Source organism: Saccostrea cucullata, unplaced genomic scaffold (genome assembly GCF_032062105.1).
Source record: "Saccostrea cucullata isolate Sc308-1 unplaced genomic scaffold, CSIRO_AGI_Scuc_v1 ctg88, whole genome shotgun sequence".
Classification (NCBI taxonomy): Eukaryota; Metazoa; Mollusca; class Bivalvia; order Ostreida; family Ostreidae; genus Saccostrea; species Saccostrea cuccullata.
Genome location: NW_026930139.1, coordinates 551,906 through 574,464, shown reverse-complemented (window position 1 = coordinate 574,464; position 22,559 = coordinate 551,906). Strand labels below are relative to the sequence as shown.

The following is a 22,559-nucleotide window of genomic DNA, read 5'->3' as shown; positions in this document are numbered from 1 at the left end:
AAGCATAGCTGATGATTTTATCTACCTATAATGAAAAATATTTCTAAGTTGCCTGCAATTAAAATATTATGAAAAAATTGAGATGAAACAATCAAGTGTATTTCAATTATAATTTCTTTTCCCTCCCTTCTCCCCAAAGTAATGTGCATGACTTAAGGAAATACCCAAATGGCAACATCAAGCCTGACGAATTTCATGACTGTAAAAAAAAATAATTTTCTTTTACATAGGTGGTATAAATTTCTGTATATTTAATATCTAATTAGAATTTCTAATATATATATATATATATAAAATCTCAAAAATGTTTCCAGAAACAGGATTTTACAGTATCAAAACCTCATATTTTTTAGCCTTTGAAAAAATGATTTAAAAGTTGTAAAATTTTCAATTTTTCACTAAATTATGTGTTCTGGTAGAAAAAAATGTTGTTTACATATGTAACTAAATACCCCTTCTTAAGTGAAAGAGGCACCTATTTTAGCAGAAATATTTCAATTTTGGAAAGAAAAACATTATTTTTTGTGTTAAATTAATTCTTAAGTAGTATTGATAAGTAATATCAATATTATAAATAAAAAAAGAAATCATTTCATAATCATTTAATTTCACGACAAAATGTCGTGAATTTAAAGCTTTGAAAATTGTCATCACGCGCTAAATCCCCCATGGGAATTTTCAAAAGTTGGCATGTATGAAAATATACATGTATGTCTGTATTCACAGCATGAATCAATCATTTGACAATAAAAATAGTTTAAATATTAATATTATATCCAACATCTTTGGTATGACATCAATAAATGTCCAGCTGTTTTGCTTCTTGTTGTGTATAACTTGCAACAATGTAATTTTTCATACGTGAAAGCATAAATTCTAGAGGAGTTCCGATTGAGTATTCGATGAAGAGGTCATTTGCAGTGAAATAAGTACAAGTGCCCTGCTGTTATTCACCTTTTTCAACAGTTATAACACCAAACAGATTTATAAACTAGGGACGATATTGTCACGTACTGTGCAGAAAAAATTCATTTCAATATGTGCAACCTCTGCAAAGAAATTGAACGGAAACTGATGGTGGACCGACAGACCGACAGCAGCAAAGCAATATGCCCTCCCTTCTTGGAAGGGGGGCATAATAATAGTTAAGTTCTTACTTTGTCTAGGAGATTCTGTAGTCTCTGTTTTCCTTGTAAGTCTCTCAGACCAGGTGTGTTAGGACTAGAAATATTGACCACCAGGTAATCGGCAAGTTGGCTGAACTTTTGAACTCCTTGTGTGTAGTCACCTTCCGGATCACTAGAAGTCTTGTTTTTACCCAAATTTACACCTAGTAGACATTCATCTAAAAGACAAAATCACAGTGCTCATATTCCAGACTTACAAACTAAATTCTCACTTGGAAGTTGGAGCACACTAAGCAAGAAAGTTATCAAATAAATTTGTTATAATATCTCTATTGACTCATGTTTACACGACCCTGAAGCACTTTTAGATATTTGTGTTGTTAGTTCTGACCTTTGTCTTCTGAGAGTCTGTCCTTGAGTCGGTTATACACTGCCTGATGACCCTCACTATTAAAGCCATACCTACAAACGCAACATAACAATATACAGTAAAACTCGGTTATAAAAAAGTCACGGGACCAATAAATTTACTTCAATATATCCGTGAGTTCACTTTACCTGTGTTCATATTAAACAAGTTTTGCTGTACAGTAAACTATCACTGGTTCCAAAGAAATTGGCCAGATTAAGCAACATTCCAGATTTATATGCATTTTTTAAAACAAATAAGTTCACTGCAAGGGACTTAAAATTTAAATTGTATTAGACAAGATTTTAGACACACAGCATCCAGAAAAGACAAGTTTCACTTTATACTAATGCAACCTAAAGGTATGCACTATGCATACCTGTACTCAAATTTTTTAATTTTTATTTTAAGTGTTGAAGAAAAAAGTCAATAGATGATGAAATGGGAATTCTAATTTTACTCTTCAATGTGTAAAAATATTTCCTGAAAAGAAACAAGCACTTTTGAATAAATACCTTAATTGACTGATGTTATAGTTTTTACAGCTTTTGAAAATTATCAAATATAACAAGAATATTTAAAATTCTTTGCTTATGGTGAGATTATTTTTGAATAATTGTTTCACATTTACCTGTTGATGACAGCTCCATCCTCTGTCAGTCTAAACACGCGTGGTTTTGGATTCCCTGGCTGAGGTTTTGGGGTCACGCTGCCGATTTCGATAAAACCAAAGCCAAGCTTCTTCAGGCCTCGGACTCCTTCCCCATCCTTGTCAAACCCAGCAGCAAGTCCTACAGGATTACTGAACTCTCTCCCAAACACAACTGATGACTGAAATAGAGAACAATTGGTCAGAATCAAAACCAGTCCTATAGGATTACTGAACTCTCTACCAAACACAACTGATGACTGAAATAGAGAACAATTGGTCAGAATCAAAACCAGTCCTATAGGATTGCTGAACTCTCTCCCAAACACAACTGATGACTGAAATAGAGAACAATTGGTCAGAATCAAAACCAGTCCTACAGGATTACTGAACTCTCTCCCAAACACAACTGATGACTGAAATAGAGAACAATTAATTCAAATCAAAACCAGCCCTACAGGATTACTGAACTCTCTACCAAACACAACTGATGACTGAAATAGAAAACAATTGGTCAGAATCAAAACCAGTCCTATAGGATTACTGAACTCTCTACCAAACACAACTGATGACTGAAATAGAGAACACAGGGTCAGAATCAAAACCAGTCCTATAGGATTACTGAACTCTTGCCCAAACACAACTGATGACTGAAATAGAGAACACAGGGTCAGAATCAAAACCAGTCCTATAGGATTACTGAACTCTCTACCAAACACAACTGATGACTGAAATAGAAAACAATTGGTCAGAATCAAAACCAGTCCTATAGGATTACTGAACTCTCTACCAAACACAACTGATGACTGAAATAGAAAACAATTGGTCAGAATCAAAACCAGTCCTATAGGATTACTGAACTCTCTACCAAACACAACTGATGACTGAAATAGAGAACACAGGGTCAGAATCAAAACCAGTCCTATAGAATTACTGAACTCTCTCTCAATTACAACTGATGAACAATTGGTCAGAATCAAAACCAGTCCTACAGGATTACTGAACTCTCTAAAAAACACAACTGATGACTGCAAAAGAGAACAATTAATTAAAATCAAAACCAGTCCTACAGGATTACTGAACTCTCTATCAAACACAACTGATGACTGAAATAGAGAACACAGGGTCAGAATCAAAACCAGTCCTACAGGATTACTGAACTCTCTATCAAACACAACTGACGACTGAAATAGAGAACACAGGGTCAGAATCAAAACCAGTCCTACAGGATTACTGAACTCTCTAAAAAACACAACTGATGACTGCAAAAGAGAACACAGGGTCAGAATCAAAACCAGTCCTACAGGATTACTGAACTCTCTCTCAAATACAACTGATGACTGAAATACAGAACAATAAGATCAGAATCAAAACCATACACCTACAGGATAACTGAACTCTCTCCAAATCACAACTGATGACTGAAATAGAGAAGAATTGATCAGAATCTTTTAAAAGGAGTAGTAATAATTTTATAAATTATACCAATGATACAAAATACATCAAAATTTTTTCTCAGGAATCATTTCAGAATTTTTTATCAATTTATTCTCCCCATTCAAAAATAAACAACAAGAGGCCCATGGGCCTTATAGGTCACCTGAGCATCAAGCAACAACTTTTCAACAATGCATTGAATTTGTTTCATATTTTTAACTAGAAGCCATGGCATACACAATTCTGAAAGAGGTGCCATTGCTCATCATAACTATACACTTAGCATGCTAAGTTTATTTATCTAATACCCCTAGGCAGAGTAGAGAAAAAACACATTTCAACTAATCAGTAATATTCAACAATAATCAGAAGTGCTCCGACCCACAGGAACCCATGACCCTGGGTTCACACATGCACAATTTTTGAAAAAGCACCCTTTTGATCATAAATCTTTGAAGGCATTAATTAATTTTCAAAATATAATTAGAGCCCCCCTCCTCTATGTTATCCTTAACCCACATGACCCAGGGGCCTTGAAATTCACAATTCTGAAAGAAGGACCATTGACTTGCATTTGAAAAGACTTAAATCTTCAATTTGTACTCATTTTGTAGGTATGAACTTTTATTTATATATCTTTATGTGTTTTGTGCAATTTAAATTAGCTGCAATAATGTAGCCCTCTCCGATTTTTTAATCTGATATTTTCTGGAGACCTCTTCTCTCCTCAAAAAAGGGAGCCCCTCCCCTCAAAAAAAAGGGAGAGGGCTACATTTTTGCAGCTAAATTTAAATATGCATACTTTAAAAAATAAACTGTGAAATGTGATCCATGATATATTGTTAATTAATCCTTTCCTCTCCTATTCCTGAAAACCTCGTGCAATAAAAGTGGACTCATACAAAACAAATTATATCAGATTTATTCAGGTTTAAATTCATTCAGTATATAATGAACTACAAGTAAACTATAAAGACATTTATATTAATTAATCAATAAAAGTTCTTCATCATAACAGCAGTTTGCAATAAAACGTCTCAATCTTGAATCATAAAATATATCTATGTGCATATAATATACACTGTATATATTGGTTACATATAAATTGACTATTAAACAAGTGTACAATACTCACTTATATCATCATGTCATATTTAAAACTTCTGCATTCAATAGTTGTGTCCAAAAGCAATGTGTTTAACATTTCATAGAGTGTTATGATTTAAATTATTTTATTTAGTTTTGAAAACTAAAAGGACTTGATTGGTAAAAACGTTTTGCAAATGTCTGAAATTTTACCATAAAACAATATTCGAAGCAATTTTCACTTTTATTTATATACCATCTGAAAGAAGCAAGGTTTACCTCCCTTTACGGGCTGGCCATTGACCCCTTCTTTCCAAACTACTTACCTTCAAAAAGTGTTGCTTCATGTAGGTGATTTCAGACACTTACAACATTAAAAAAGATATTTTGAAATCTAACTTGATAAATTTGAGTCCATTACACTGTAGTAAGGTTTGGGGCATAAACATGCACATCAATGGTCCCCTTAGCATATTTTATACAAATACATTTCACTGTTTTTGGACATTTCACATGATGTAAAAAAAAATTAACCCATCGAGTTATTCAAGTTTTTCACAATATTATGAAAAGACTGTATTGAACCAACAAATTTAATGTAACACGACAAGAAGAAAAATATTTGAAATTATTATATTGTTTAAACCATCTTGCTTTGGCAATAGCCAATACCAAAAAAGTTGTAACTAAGTTATAACTAAAGTATATAATTTAGTTATACCTAGGCTCTGAGGTACAAAAAAAGTTATAACTATAATGCAACCTTTTATGGAATTTGCCATTTTCATATACAAGTATAACTAAAACATAACTTTTCTGGACTTCATCATTTTCATGTATAACTAAAATGTAACTTTTTGGACTTGGCTATTTTCATATGTAACTAAAACATAACTTTTCTGGACTTTGTCATTTTTATGCATAACTAAAAATGTAACTTTCTTAGACTTAGCTCGCATTTCAAAGCATTGCAGAAACTGAAAACAAAACAAAAAAATTGCATAAATATTTCCTACATCATTAAATGTATATACTGTACTATGTGATTTAGTAATTCAATTTTAAAAATGGAACTCATATTTTTCATATTTCAAAGAAACAGCTGCATTCATTAATTCATTTTTAGAACAACTTTTTTAACCTTTATACACCGAAAACGAAAAGAAAGATTAAAAGTTGTTCATATAATGAGATACAAAGACCATATGCGGTTTCAGGATCATAAAAACGGTTCCAATATTAGACTCCGTTAAGTCCAAATTTAAGTCTTTATAGAATGAATATTACAATGTATATACTAGCTGACACTTGAAAAATTACTTCTAATATGAAGTAATAAAAATTGTTATAACAAATAACAAACTTAAGGATAAATAACAAAAACTTTTTCCTTCAAAAATTCAATTATCTCAGGTGTTTCTCTCTTTTTTGATGCGATATTTGTTTACTTTAACAACAAATGTTTTGCCAAGCAACATAATTTGGTGAAAAACAGGAGATTAAATGCAACTTCACTGATAAATAAGTTTTTAATTTCATTTCCATTGAAAGGAATATTGAAAAAACTATCAGTGTAACTCTTCTGTGTGGGAGATTAAAAAAAATTGTTCATGGTATGTATCCTTAAAGAAACAATTAAGACTGTTTCTGAGGATGAATGTGGTACCAATACTACATTTATCACAATTAAAAAAATCAAAATTGTCCATGTTGAGTTTAGTAACATTTCAGTATTTATAATAAATAATAAATAAAACTTAAACTAAATAACATATGATTTCTTAAATATGAATTTGAATAACAGAATATGTAGATAACACTTTTGTTTTGCATGTAACACAATGAATTAGCAAAAAAATTAATTAACATTTTTATAAATAATAGAGCTCCGGAGTATTAAAGTCTTTTCAGAAACAGAATGTTCATTTAAACATTTTAGATGTCCACTGGAGCTAACCATATTCTGGATGTTTACAATGTCTTTGTAGACCGAGATACTGATAGTCACTTGTTATATATTGGGTTACAAAGTAAGCAATTACTTTTATGAAAGTAGAGAAATATAAATATCATAATAATTGCATAGTTAATTATCATTGTATAATAGCTAATAAATACTTATGTATAATACAACATATACAAGAATGCTTTCTATTATATCTACAACTAATTTAGTAAAATTAGAAATAATTTACCCCCAAAAATTGATAATTTAAATGCCCATGAGATGAAATATTAATTGTTAAACTGTACAAAAAGATACATGTAGTACATTAAAATACACAAAATATGTAATATTGTAACGAGTAAAAATTAAGAAAATAAAACATACAAGAAAGAAGTAAGATTTGATTAATTGTGTATTCATTCAGACTTAATTGCAACACAGAAAAACATGGTATAAAAAATAATTATCAATCAAATCTTGCAAACATATATCCATATATCATTCTTATTCAAAATCATAGGTATACATATTTCACTTAAAGTATGTTAATTTGGTTATTACTGAACTGTTGACATGTGAATTTGCAATCTGTTAGGTAATAAAATTACCTCCTATACCAAATATGCAACATGTACCGTTTTACAATGCCAGGGGTTTTTATATTGTGGATTAACAATATAATACATAAATTAAAGATAAATCAAAAGTAGACAGTACAAACTATCATAAATAAACTAATAATTTCATCTCATGGGCATTTTAATCTATTAAATCTTTTTTTGTCCCAATAACTTCCAAATAACAAATAAGTTAATCAATGTGCTTTTAAATACATTTATATATATGAAACATACTTAAAGTTATTGGGACAAATAAGGTAGTTGATGAGTGGCAACCCTTGTTTTGTCCAACCACTCTTGGCAGTTTGTAAATATTTAGCTTCCATTGGAAACTAAATATTTACATACTGCCTGTTTTGTGCTCGAGAGGGTTTTGTTTTACTATGCAATGTAATTAAAATGTAGTTCTGTCATTAGAATAGTTTGCTTAAGTCATATCTGCAGCACAATAAATCATATTATGGTCAGACCAATAAGCCTGAAGAACATCTGTTTGTAAATCAGTAAAGTTGGTAAATACAAGGTCTAACTGTGTCTTATTCTTTGTGGTTACCTTGTTTATGATTTGCACACAACCAAATGTTTCTTTCATAAAGTTCAGGAAATGTGCATACTGACCAGTACTTAAATCCAAATTGAAATCTCCCATTATAACAGTCTTTTCATCTTTGTCAACAGATGGGAGCAACCTTTTTTTCAAGGTATCGTAAAAAAGTTGAAGAGTACAAGAAGGCTGTTTGTATAAAACAACACACTGTATTGGAGTATTGGACAGCATAATTGAAATAATGGAAAATTCAACAGACTTGGAAGTAAAAGAGTTGTATGAAACACACTGTAATTGATTTCTCAGATATATGACAATACCATGATGTGGTCTGCTCTGGGAAGAACTTGCATCATTCCTGAACATTGTAAAACCCTCTAAACTAAAGTCTTCATCAGAATCTAATTCACAAAGCCAAGATTCAGCTATACCAATAACATCTGCAGCCAAAACACTCGGATCTGATTTGATATCAAGGAAGTGCTTGTGTAGAGATCTGGCATTGTTGAACAAAAATTTTATGTCTTTACATACTGAGTATAGTGGTGTATATGAGAGTTGCAATGTATTTTCTCTTAACCTGTCCATCTCTTTATCAACAGTTTCATCTTTTGAAAGACTTTTTTCATTGAAATCCAGAATGAACAGACCATCAAGTGACCTTACTCTTGAGAGTGCAACATAATGTATATGCGGGATTCTGCGCTGCTTTGTCTGTCCTAAGCTGATTACTGCCTTTGAAAGAGTTGCTCCTTGTGCTTTGTGGATTGTTTTACCAGCAGATGGTTGCAGTGGAAACTGAACTCTCTCATATGTCTTCCTGTTATAAACAAATGTTCTTTTAGCTTCAAATATGGGAGTCCATGCAGTATTCACATTTGTGGAAAACAAATGCCTGTATTGATGTCTTCGTGAAATACCTATACTTGAGTCAGCAAACAGTACCCATACTATGGCAGGTCTGAATTGTGATTGTTTATATTCAATGTATTTCACAACACAGGAAGCACCATTTGTCAACCCGTCTGTAACATCAAGATTTACTGATATGTCATAGAGCATATCTACAGCAATAACCAAATTAGTTCTTAATTGTCCTGTAGATGCTGGGTTTTCAGGCAAGTTTTGAACTAGTTTCAATTTCACTGATGCAGAAAGTTTTGTCTGTGATAACACATCTGTGTCTGCTTTTACATTTACTTTATTCGTTGAAAGGTTTTCTATAAGATTGTTATTAAAACAATCAACAAACTTGTTCTCAATAAACAGATGAGGTGCCTCCTTAGGATAGTCTTGAGAGTCTTGCCTGATGAAACGTTGAGAAATGAGTTCTTTGTCTTCATCTGTCATCTTGTTTTCACGAAGTCTATTTAACATTTCTGCAAATCTGAGGTCATCCTTTTGTCTCATAATTTCAGTTAGTTCATGCATATAAAAATGTTCATGCCACAAATTGTTTGCTAAACTCTGACCAGGATTAGAAAGGTCTTTGAAAATCCACTTGTCTCCAACAGGTGGCAACTGATACAAATCACCAACAGCTATGATACTAATACCACCAAAATCTTGTTTTCTCCCAGTAAGTTGTTGAAGTCTATCATTTATAAATGACAGCATATTATTGCCTACCATTGAAATTTCATCGATTATCACAACAGACAAATTCCGGTACTTTGTCCTAAATGAGTTCAGTTCATCTGCACTCATGTGCTGCTGAGTTTGATACATTTTTCTGTGAAAAGCTGATGCAATAGTAGTCCCTTTGATGCTGTATGCAGCTTTGCCAGTGTGAGCACAAAGTAATATTCTAATATCATCAGGGTTTTCACCTTCTTTTGAGTACAATATTCTGTGTAATGTTTGAAAAATGGCATCAATAACTACTGATTTTCCTGCTCCTGCTCCACCAGTTAAAAAAGCGTATAATGGTTCATCTCTGAATTGAATCCAGTTTGTTACATGATTGTAAAATTCCCTCTGCTTTGTATTCAGGGATTGCAAAAGTTTATAATACTGCTCATCAGGAATGCGGACGGCACTCATTTCTGTTTCAGTTACTTTTGAGGACAATCCAAGTTCTGGCCCAATATCAAAATCTCTATGTTGAACTGTATCAGGATCAAAATGAACAAATTCCTCAGATGGTTCAGAACCTATCTCTGCATCTTCTGCCTCAGTATGTTCTGTATTTGGTGCTACTGTCTCCAGATCATCAAGATCTTCTTCAGCTTGAAGTCGAGCTTGTTCTAATTCATCCACAAAATGCTCATACTGCTTTTGTTTCACTTGTATCATACATGCTTTTTCCCTGTAGTGCTGTTCATAAGTTTGATGACTACCAAGTAGGTCAGCATTCTCATTTCTCCAAGGCAGAAAAAGAAGAATTCTTTCTCTGTAATACTGTTCAGAATTTGTTTTTTGGCTGTAGCCTACATATCTAATAACTCGTTTGTTTTTTCGTCTTCTGATCTTAATCCCATTTTTCAAATGAACTAACACATCCTGATCGGTAAAGGTTTCTTGAGAATCTTCTGGGTTATCATCATTCACTTCCTCTTGTATATCTTTTCTGATTTCTTTTGGGAAAGTCACTTCCAATTCAGAAACAACATCAGCTAAACACCAATTTTCTAGCTGTTTTGGTCTTCTTGCATACCTTTGTATCATGCTATCTGCCTTAATATCAGCTGAATCCTTGGGTAACTCATTCAGTTCATCTTGATGTTTGAGTAAGAAAACTCTGTCTTCAGGTGGCGAGGTATTGATAAAAACAACTTCTCTACTGGCTTGTGCAAGTGGCATCTGAAGGATTAAGTAACTTGCCTCTTGTGCACTGACCTCAACAAAATTTAAGAACTTGTTTCCAATATGTCGAACTTGTCGCTTAAGATCCATATTTCCTTCTGCAGCTTCTTGAGATGCCTTATCTAGCATTGCACTGATTCCTCTCTGAGATTTGCTGATATATGCTACAATGTATGTGGCACAGGCATAAGGATCAAGTACAAACTGAATATCTAAGTTAGCATTCCAGGCCTTTAACACTGATGAATTATAGTAATTCACTCTCATCTCAGATGGACTTCTCTTCAGAAACACTTTGGGACCTTTCAAGGAAGCTCGAATACATTTTATATACTCATCCTCGCACATTTTTACAACAGTCTCTAAGAAGGACTCATAGTCTAAACTACAACCATCTTTGTAATCATTCATTTTCTTCTGAATATCAGAATATATCTTTCTATAATGGTCGACGTCAACATCCAAGGGTTCAAGAAGCATGGTCTTGGGCAAAGGTGGCAACGGAAAACCGAATCTGCATACAGATCTACCTCCTTTTTTGCAAGTTTTTGAGTGTTTATGTACTTGAAGATCTACAAGCTGCTTCATTTGAGAATCATTTTCCTGCAAACCACATGTGACATACTTATCTACATATGCTTCAATTTCCTCATTGCTATTTTCCTTATGCTTTGGAGCATCACTTGTCCATACCAGCATATGAATATGTGGTGAACCTCGGTTTTGGAAGTCTACCCTTCGAAACACATCAGTGACAACACCTAGAGGATTGTGAGGACTTTTAAGAACGGTATTGATGAAAAGTTGAACTCTGTTGTCAAGGAATCTTGCACATGTCACTGGATCTTGTTTAACTAGTTTTGATTTGTCATTCCAATTCAAATCGTCTAGTTCTTCTTGTGACAGGGTTTTTCCATCTAGTGTTGCCAATGTTTTCAACAGATCTTGCCATCTGGTATCAGCTGATGAAAGTGAAATAAACCAAGTTGGAAGACCTAACTGCCTAATCATGGCAAATACATCCTTCTTTTTAGATGAAAGATATGCAGGAGAATTTCGAAGTGTTCTAAATATATAATACCCTTCATTTAATCTTACAATTTTTTCTGCAGAGGATGGATTCAAAACTTGTTCTGCAGTGATTTTCTTACCGTCTGATTTACATCTTCTTAGTGCCAAATTTACTTTGTCACTAACTTGCTTAATTTGAATTTTCTTCAACTTAAAAAAGATGTTGGGTACAGATTGTGCTGCCCGTCTGTCAACACTGCGCAACTCCCATTTTGCAATATCACTGTAGTGTACTGGAACTTCTCTATCCTCATTTTCAATTCTGCGCTGACCACAAAATATTGTTGGAAAACATAGATATTCTGCATCTTTATCTGTAAATAAACTTATTGGTTTTTGGTTTTCTCCAGGAGCAAACACATAGAGTTTATTTGTATCAATGTCTGCTTCATCAACAAGTGTATCAGAATTGCCTTGAACACAATCATCTGAAGAAACTTCACAAAAACCATCATCATTACTTTCTGATTCACGATCATCACTATCATTTGAACTGCCCATCAATTCTTGTACTGTTTCCTCATTACTTTTTTCAATTTCGTTTCTCCAAGAATGATCTAACACTATACCAGAATCTTTATATAATGCACTATTTTTCATAAGCCATTGTAAAGCATTCATCACCATATTTGGGCGAACATTTTCTGTGAAGCATGCTGATTTGTGAGATAATCTTTTCTTTAATTTTACAGCTATAGTTACATGCTCATCTATTTGTCGTGGAAGGGCATTCACAGTTGGCTGAATATCAACTGGAACATTTACAACATTTCCTTTGACTGACATCTGACCTCCTCTTGGTAATTCTCTTATTTGCATAAATGGTATGCGTTGAGATATCAACCTCTCTTCTAGTGGATGTAATTTCAAAGCATCTGGTTGGTCAGGCCATTTCATTCCATTTCTAACTGAAAGTTTTGGAATTTTCTCATCTTTCAAAGCTGAACAGCAAGTTAAGCATAGCCATTCTATGCCATCTACTGATGTAAATCCAGTACAAATACTTTTACTACTTACACTAAGATTAGTTGTATTTAGCTTCACAACACTTTTCCGAAACCAAGTCTGATGACAACATGTACACACATAAATTGGACCAATTTTCACTTCTTCATGAAATTTCTCTATACAATCTTCCAACGAATGACCATGACACCTTTTCTTTAATAAATTGTTTTCATGGTCTGTGAATTCTGCATCAAGCCTCCTTTTAGCTTTAGATACTCTTTCACTCTCTCTTTCTTTTTCTCTGTTATTTTTTCTACTTTCCTTTTTAAATAGCCGTTCTTTCTCCAGCTGCTGTACATTGTCTCTTTTCTTTTGTTTTGCTTCTCTTTCTTTATTACAAAATCCTGTACGTTGCCTTGCCTTATTCATACTTTTTAATGTACGTTCTCTTTCCTTCTGCTTTGTTTCAGAATTTTCTCTTACACGTTTTTTGGAAGCAAGTTCTTTCTCTTTAAATTCTTTACTTTGTCTTGCCTTGTTCATACTTTTTAATGTACATTCCCTTTCCTTCTGCTTTGTTTCAGAATTTTCTCTTACACGTTTTTTGGAAGCAAGTTCTTTCTCTTTAAATTCTTTACTTTGTCTTGCTTTGTTCATACTTTTTAATGTACGTTCTCTTTCCTTCTGCTTTGTCTCAGGATTTTTTCTGATATTTCTCATGGAAGCAAGTTCTTTCTCTTTAAATTCTTTACTTTGTCTTGCCTTGTTCATACTTTTTAATGTACATTCTCTTTCCTTCTGCTTTGTCTCAGGATTTTTTCTGATATTTCTCATGAAAGCAAGTTCTTTCTCTTTAAATTCTTTACTTTGTCTTGCCTTTGTCATACTTCTTAAGGTACTTTCTTTGTCTTTCTGTTTAATCTGTGAGTTTTCCCTCCTTTTTCGCATATAGTTTCTCATATAATCATTTCGATTTCCTTGTGACGATTCAGAAAAGGTACACTTTCTAGACATGTTCCCTTGAAACTCAAAATACTTGTCAATTAAGGAAAGTCTCTCACTTCCTAAATTGGACACATTTGTTTTTTGTTTTACAGACACCGGCTGAATTTCAAACTGGCTCACCATTGAAATATTGCAACTTTGATAAAATGCAAACATGTAGTCCACAAGTTGATTAATGTCACTAAAAGTGATTTTAATAGCCCTACCATCAGCACATGAAAGGCCGTCCTCTCCATGAGAATGTGAATCAAAAAATACAGGACAGTTCTTGTCATTCACATATATTGCAGAGCAAATTCCTCCAACTATAATTAATCCCTGATTATACCTTGTAAAGAGCAGCTCAATACCTTCCTTCAAATTATTACTTTGGCATGACTGATCCCAATCTAAATGAGTTACTGTTCCATAGATCTGTTCAAAATAGCTTATTTCATACTGGTTGTCATGCACGTAAACAGACTTAGGAAGTTCTTGAAATTGAAGCATTTTTGAAACAAATTGGACAGTTGATTGCAATTCTGCAATTCTGACTCTAAATAAATCATCCCCAACAAAGAGCACCTTATCGAGTTCTGATGAAGTGGATGCATTTTGCAAAATGATAGACATCAAAGCATTGCATGTGCACTGCACTCCTCTAGAAAAAGATGGAAATAAATTATTTGCTTGATTAATTGTTCCAAATAATCTAATGCCTGAAGGCAAACTGGCAATGTTACTGGTGCCCAAAGGCAAATTTGCAATGTTATTTACACCCGAAGGTAAATTTTTAAGGTTTGTGGAGCCCGAAGGCAAATTTGCAATGTCATTCACACCCGAAGGTAAATTTTCAATGTTTGTGGCGCCCGAAGGCAAGTTTTCAATGTTTGTGGCGCCCGAAGGCAAGTTTTCAATGTTTGTGGCGCCCGAAGGCAAATTTTCAATGTTTGTGGCGCCCGAAGGCAAATTTGCACTGTTATTCGCGCCCGAAGGCAAATCTTGTACTCTTTTTAAGGAGGCAGTATCCCCCCGGTCTTTAGCACTATTTTTTACGTGGCTAGCTTCCACGAGTCTCAAAGGTCCGTCAACTGTTATGTTAATCGTTGGGTCCTTCGTACTATTTTTTACGTGGCTAGTATCCACGAGTCTATTGTCATTGCTGGCACGACTCTGGTTCCCAATCTTCGCCACTGCAACCCGCCAGTTCTTCTTACGTGGCATGACACCAGGTTTCTGCAAAATACATTAAACAACAAGTAATACAATCAGTATTGTTTGAATTAATTTACAATTGTATTTACCAATTTTTTTTACTAATGCCTTTCCCTAAAATATCTGCACACTGAAGAGTTCAGATTCTGTGGTGTTCTCTACAGTTTATGAGTGTTCTGCCCTTTAATTAATATAAATTCAAATATAAAATTGAAATCCACAGTGTTTTTCTCAATTTGTAATGAATTCAAGCATTCTAAACATTTTACAATGCCTAGATAAACTAGAACTGTCCAAAAGGGACAAAATACCCCCCGCTGGGTTTTTCAGAGGTACGTTTTTCCATAATAAAGATATGTATCAAACACAAATTATGAAATTTTTCTTCCAGTGACCTTGAACTTCCCCGAATGACCTTGGGTCAAGGTCATGACACACCCTTGGGTCATGAGCAATCTTTGTGTGAAATGAGAACCGACCAAGTTTATCCATAAGAAAGATATGGACCGGACAGGAATTATGAAATTTTTCTTCCAGTGACCTTGAACTTCCCCAAATGACCTTGGGTCAAGGTCATGACACACCCTTGGGACATGGACAATCTTTGTGTGAAATGAGATCCTACCAATTTTATCCATAAAAAAGATATGGAATGGACAGGAATTATGAAATTTTACTTCCAGTGACCTTGAACTTCCCCAAATGACCTTGGATCAAGGTCATGACACACCCTTGGGTCATGGGCAATCTTTGTGTGAAATGAGAACCTACCAAGTTTATCCATAAAAAATATGTATCAAACATGAATCTTGTCATTTTTCTTCCAGTGACCTTGAACTTCCCCAAATGACCTTAGGTCAAGGTCATGACACACCCTTGGGTCATGGGCAATCTTTGTGTGAAATGAGAACCTACCAAGTTTATCCATAAGAAAGATATGGACCGGACACGAATTATGAAATTTTTCTTCCAGTGACCTTGAACTTCCCCAAATGACCTTGGGTCAAAGTCATGACACACCCTTGGGTCATGGGCAATCTTAGTGTGGAGTAGTAGATTCTAATGTCCCTCTGTAAGAAAGATATGGACCGGACACGATTGCACCGACAGACGGACAAGGTGATTCCTATATACCCCCAAAACTTCGTTTGCGGAGGGTATAATAAACTGAGTATTTAATTTGCATATATTTTCTCCACTGCAGTAAACTAGCATTTTCTGTAATAGTTAATTTGTTGTCATTAAACATTTTTTATGAGGGTAGATGTCGCCTGAATGGGCAAATGGTTCGAGCGTCTGCTCTAGAGTAGCAGAGTGAGGAGTTGATCCTTTCATCACGGGTTCAAATCCACTGTGGGATGTGGAGACCAATCCTTCAGATGAGACCTCACCATATAAACTGAGGTCCTGTGTTGCAGTAGGTGCTGGCATTAAAAAGATCTGTTCCTGCTCAATAGCTTTGAGTGCCGAGTAGAGCACAAAATTTGTAGTTCTCCACCGGCAAGTGGTGGCATCTCCATATGAGTGAAAAATCCTAGAGAGGGATGTTAAACCATTTGCAATCATTCAATTAGAGGGTAGTTGCCACACACCATATATTGAAAATTAAAAGGCTCAAAAGTTTAAATTTACCCCTTTATACATTAAACTTTTCTCAATGTTCGAAACAAATGTGTTTGTAAAAGACTATGCGCCTGTCAACAAAATAGTATGAAAAAGAATTTTTTTAGTGTATAGGTCACAGTCTAGGTCACAGGATCATTGGCCTTCGCATCATTTGAAAGCACTTAGTTAGTGGAGAATGCTTACCAAATATGAAGTCTCTATCTCCTATGGTTCAAAAGTGATGGTTGAAAGTTCCAAAAAAGCTTTTTAGCATATAGGTTACGGTCAATGTCACAAGGTCATTGATCTTGGTGTTATTTGAAAGAGCTTAATTATCAGAGTATGCATACCAAATATAAAGACTCAATCTCCTATGGTTCAACAGTAAAGGCGAAAGTTTGGAAAAAAGCTATTTTTAGCATATAGGTCACAGTCAAGGTCACAAGGTCATTGACCTTTGTGTTAAACGAAAGTGCTTAATTAGTGGAGTATGCATACTAAATACAAAGTCTCTGTCTTTAACATTTCAAAAAATATGGCGAAGTTAAAATTTGACAACACACAAACGGACAAACAGATAGACAGGACAAAAACAATATAGTCCGGAATCTATTGTTTTGGGTGCATAAATATATTTTGCACTGGTGTACAGAGGGCCCTTAATATGACCTTTGGTCTTGGGTGAGACACAAGTTTAGAGCTGAAGTTTCAATATGAAAAAATAGTTGAACTTTTCTCAAGAACTGTATAAACACAATAAATCAAACCAATATAAACCCATGCCATTGTTTTTACATTCAAGTGTGTATAACCTCGTTATAGGGTGTCAAATAGGGAATAATAAGTTTCACTCTAAAAAAACACAGAAGAAACTCAAAGAATCTATAATTCTTTTTTTTTTCATGAATAATTGGAATTATGTCAAAGTAATGTAGTAATGGCACACACTCTAATATAATTAATTTCTTATCCAAATCAAAGCCCTCAACAAGCTAAAGTGGTTCAACTTTCTTCAACTAGAAATATAACAAGCTCATAAAATTAATACCCCCAACTTGTGCAATTTCTATTAATGTGCCCATTTCCATTTTGTAAATGTGACACCTAGTTTACCAAAAGACCTTGGTTAAAAGACACATCTTCTGGTCATAAGTAATATCTTTTAATGAAATCTGGACACAAGATGTGTCTTCATTAGCTTGAAAATTATAGATTTACACTTTTGATATCAATGTCCTTGAATTTGCTGCATTCATCTTAGATCAAGATCAAGACATAACCCCAGTTCAAAAAGAAACAAGAAATCTGTGAGCCAATGCTCACTAGTAATACCCCCGCTCTGATGTAAATAAGCACTATCATGTTAATATACTGTTTACACAAGTTCAATTACAGGCAGATGAAGTTGACATCAGATTCATATCAAAATTAATCCCATCATATGGCATGCCTGAACAAAAGCGGTAATAAAATTTCAAGCATCTGCTATGAATAGCTAATGAGAAAACTGCTACGAAGATTTGTCATGTACGAAACAGACGACGCAAAGACAAACAGGAAGTTGTTATCAGATTTAAACAAAAATGTATCCCACCATATGGCATGCCTCAGAGAAGATTGTGTTAAAATTTCAAGCATCTGCGATGAGCAATTGTTGAGAAAACTGCGACGAAAATTTGTTATGTATGAAACGGACAGACGCACAGACAAACAGGAAGTTGACATCGGATTTGAGCGAAAATGTATTCCACCATATGGCATGCCTCAGAGAAGATTGTATCAAAATTTCAAGCATCTACGTTGAGTAGTTGCTGAGAAAACTGCGACGAAAATTTGTTATGTATGAAACGGACAGACGCACAGACAAACAGGAAGTTGACATCGGATTTGAGCGAAAATGTATCCCACCATATGGCATGCCTCAGAGAAGATTTTATCAAAATTTCAAGCATCTACGTTGAGTAGTTGCTGAGAAAACTGCGTCGAAAATTTGTTTCGGACAGACACACGGACACACAGACAGACACACAAGGGTAAAACAGTATACCCCCCTCTCCTTCGGAGCGGGGGTATAAAAATGTAGGAATTATGATCTTACGTTGATACTCAATAACTAAGCTGTACTTTGGACAACATTTATACTTTGCCTGACAGTGACCTTAATTTACCAGAATGACCTTAGGTCAAAGTCAAGACAAACCCTCTGGTCACAAACAATCTTTATACTTAGTATGAACTTCTAATGATCCTCCATTATAAAGTTATAAACCCAACAATACTGTAAATCACTTTTTATTCGCGAGAACTTTATTTTCGAGAAATTACGCGAGAAGGTATGCTCGCGAAAATTTCATTCTCGCGTATAATAGAATTCCTTAAGATTATATAGAGCAATGGCTACAATTCGTGAAAATTTTGTCTCGCTAATAAAGAGTCAATGACTACCTCGCGAAAATAAAGTGTCACAAAAATAAAGTGATCTACAGTAATTTTAATCTACCAGACTTTGAACATGCTGGAATGACCTTGAGTAGAGCACATGATACATGTATACCCTCATTGTCATTAAGAATTTTTGTAGAAAGTCTGAGCTTCCAATGGTCATGATGTTTGTCCCTTACAATGTTAATGACTATACAAGTATATTGTTTTCTGTAGTGACTTTGAACTTACTGGAAAACATACAAGCTGCACTAAAGTAAATACACAAATAATTGTGTATTAATACTTCAATTATCTACCAAAACTGCTTCTGAACAGATGAAAAAATAACTTATGCGAGCTGAGCTTTTCATATTCGGTATCAGTTCTTACTACTCACAATTCAATTTAACTACAATCCTACATGAAATTTTTAAAAAATGTCACACCAAGGAAGCTAAAATGTTATCAATAAATTGAATTTTGAGTCACACAGTGTCCTTAAACCGCATTTAACGCAAAAACTTAAGCACTTGGAATACAGTAAACATGCTTACAGTGACCCGCTAATAATAAATTGACACTTACAGTGAAGTGATTTTAATTCCTCATGACTTCACTTTAAAATATAAAACTAGATTTGTTGTAATGCTATAAATGCCCTGCAGGCAGACGATATCTAATATGCCCTATTTAGTTTTAAATTTGTTGGCAATTTCTACAAGATCAAGGGGCATAACAAAGATAACTAGAAACTTTGTAAAACACTTATGCCACCCTTTTCTGCATAACTGTCAAAAATGACTTGATCGTACCACAAACAAAACTTCAGCTAGATATTCTTATGATAAATCTGAATACCAAATTTCATCAACTCAGTCAATGCAAATATACCTATACTTTCATTTTAGATTTACTAGCCTCACAGCAAGTGACAGGCTAACGCAGTATAGATTTATGATAGCCAGACCTCTAAAATTAGTAGGCCCTGGTGTCTGTAATTGCATGACCATGATGTAAATGTCCCCATGAATTTTCTTTTTAAAATTCATTCTATTAATAAAGCAAAACTTGGTTATAACGAAGTCAATGGGACCTATGAAATTTTTATTTTGCTATATCCTTAATTCGTTATATCCATATGAGAAATTTGTTAAATTTATATAAATGGGGATCCAAGATAACTTCTCTATTAGTGTTAAATCTAAAGCAAACTAGCATGGCGCGGCGCCATGCCCCTTTTCCTCGGCGCCATGCCCTTTTTTCCAGCGCCATGCCCTTATTTCCTAACCCAAAATTAATAAAAATATGCCCAGTTTAGGCAATATTCCTTTGCTGCCCTGTTTATTCAGTGCATGCTGATAATCCCTTTGTTTATACCACGACAGGAAATCACTTCACGCTTGAACGCATCACACAGCCACCTGGCTAATTAACATGCCTCAGGCTATCAGGGTAGAGGATTTAACTTGAGAAACTGTCAATTGATTGCATTGATTATGCAAGAATTAGCCCAAGACCAAAGACAAATTAACTTGTAAATTATTAACTAATTAAAATCAGGATCGTTTTTTTAAACCGAAAGTGTAAAAAAAAACACATAGTTGAACTTGAAGAAAAAACGGATATTTTAGCTGAATAAAATAATTACAGTGTAATAAAACACTGAATGTAATGTGATAAAAAGGCTTAAAAACATAAAACAATAAACTAAGTTAGTTTCTTTAATTGAACTGATAGATTTGACAAGCTGAGGGTCAATGTTTCTAATTAAAGCCAAAGTTTTTTTTAAACAAATTATACATGGCAATCAATTTTTTTGGGAGTAAGAACAGTTTTCACTTGATCTTGTTGGTAGAATATTTTCCAAGTAAAGAGAATGGTGTATTTTTCATGTATTTTTAAAAATGCCCCTCCCCCTTTTTTCATTTAATGTCTAAATTGACTGTGCTAGTACACAAATAAAACAGTCCAAGCAGGTAAAAATAAATCATACCTCCAAACTTTAATAATTTTTGCAGATGTTTCAGCTAGATTAATACCATTACTTTCTCAAGTGTATCCTTAAAACTTTGTTGATTATAGAATTTGGATGTAAAATTAATGCCTTTTTTTATATTCTTATTGTTTCAATAATTGTCATGTAGCCCAAGTGTGCTAATTAATGTGTTGGTATTTAAAAAAATGAATGAATGGAATACAGATATATGCAATTGAATCTATCTTTAAATTACTTGTTTAAATAAAGATTTCAATATGAAAGGATATTAAATTAAAGTAATTAAAAATGTTAAAGTATGTAAAAATAAATAAATGTTTAATATAATTTTTAACACATTAACATTTGTTTAAAAAGTGCCCTCGTGAGATCCTGTCGCGACACAAAGTGCCCTTTTGATTCCTTGATTACCATGCCCTTTTTAGGGTCTAGATTTAACACTATCTATATTTGTGAATTCACAATATCCCTGTTCATACTTGGGAAGTTTTACTGTAAAACAGTGAAGTTACATATGTTCACATTGACATTATATTTTAAACAGAAGTAACATTGCGTTATGTTAAAAACCTTATAAAATTGCAAGTACTCTCTGGAAATAATAAGTTTATTTTTTTATACAAGCAATTATTGAATTAATATTGTAAGCTGTGTATTTGGAGAGTTAATTTTGTCCTGCACTCATGAATACTTATAAGCATACCAGTAATTTCATTTGCCAAACTGCTCTGAGAGTCTGTAAATTATTTAAGTGTTTTCATATATTAAGATTCCTGAATAAACATATTTATATATACTTATTTGCTAGTAGCCAAGTGGTAGATAGAATGTTCTATCGTTAAAATGATATTGTCCTACGGACCCGGTTTAACGATAGAATTCGTTCCGTGTGTTCGTAATTTAGCAAAAGAAACACGGGCGATAACTCGCATAGTGCATTTACTAGGAACAATCTAGAGAGTTCCGAATGTAAACATGGCAGGTAATTTGAATCCAGAGAAAAACATTAAGAAAATTAATTGGATTTTCGTATTTGTATGGATTATTTTTTGGGATAAAAAACATAAGCAAATTCAAAAAGGTTTGTTTTGATTAATTTATAAGTTATTTTCAGTGCAAATCCGTTTGTATCCTTCAAAATCGTTTCGGTGCGATTCTGCAATTTTTTGCTACATTGCGAGTATATGGGTGGTATTCTAACTGTGGTGAGGGCTTGTACCGAGACACAGTTAGATTATTCTAACTAGCCAAGTGGAATCCTGAATGTTTTGCACCGATTCTGTTTCATGCTGAGATGGTTCGTGCCTATATCAGTGCATAACATCTCATGTTTTATAGTTAATATTCAATCACATTTGGATCCATTATTTATCAAGTATATGATATAAATGTATGTTGTGTGTTCAAATTCATGACTAAATATGCAATGCCAAATGTAGCGGACCGTGTGCAACCAGATCATAAGGAGAGAATTTATTTTATATCATTTATATTGTTGATTGACGTTGGGTTATCCAAGCCAGCAATAATTACCCAATTAGATGGCGGTAATAGAATTAGCATTGTGTTAAAATAATTCATTGTTACGCTTTGTATACTTTAAATACAGACACATAAATTATTTACGTCTCTGCTTCAAATATTTCATCTTCTTGAATTAAAAAAAAATGTTCAAAAAAATATCTTTG

General features: G+C 33.7%; 1 protein-coding gene across 3 annotated transcripts in view; it reads right to left on the bottom strand.

Annotated features, from left to right (window-relative positions):
* LOC134283043 (dihydroorotate dehydrogenase (quinone), mitochondrial-like) overlaps positions 1-22,559 on the bottom strand; it is an 81,058-nt gene that overhangs the window by 5,279 nt on the left and 53,220 nt on the right. For all 3 annotated transcript variants that reach the window (XM_062765481.1, XM_062765480.1, XM_062765482.1), the window contains 3 exons: positions 2,168-2,367; positions 1,519-1,589; positions 1,158-1,345 (listed from right to left, as the gene is read on the bottom strand). In XM_062765481.1, coding sequence (XP_062621465.1) covers positions 1,158-1,345; positions 1,519-1,589; positions 2,168-2,367 — 459 coding nt within the window. The remainder of the gene's footprint in view (positions 1-1,157; positions 1,346-1,518; positions 1,590-2,167; positions 2,368-22,559) is intronic.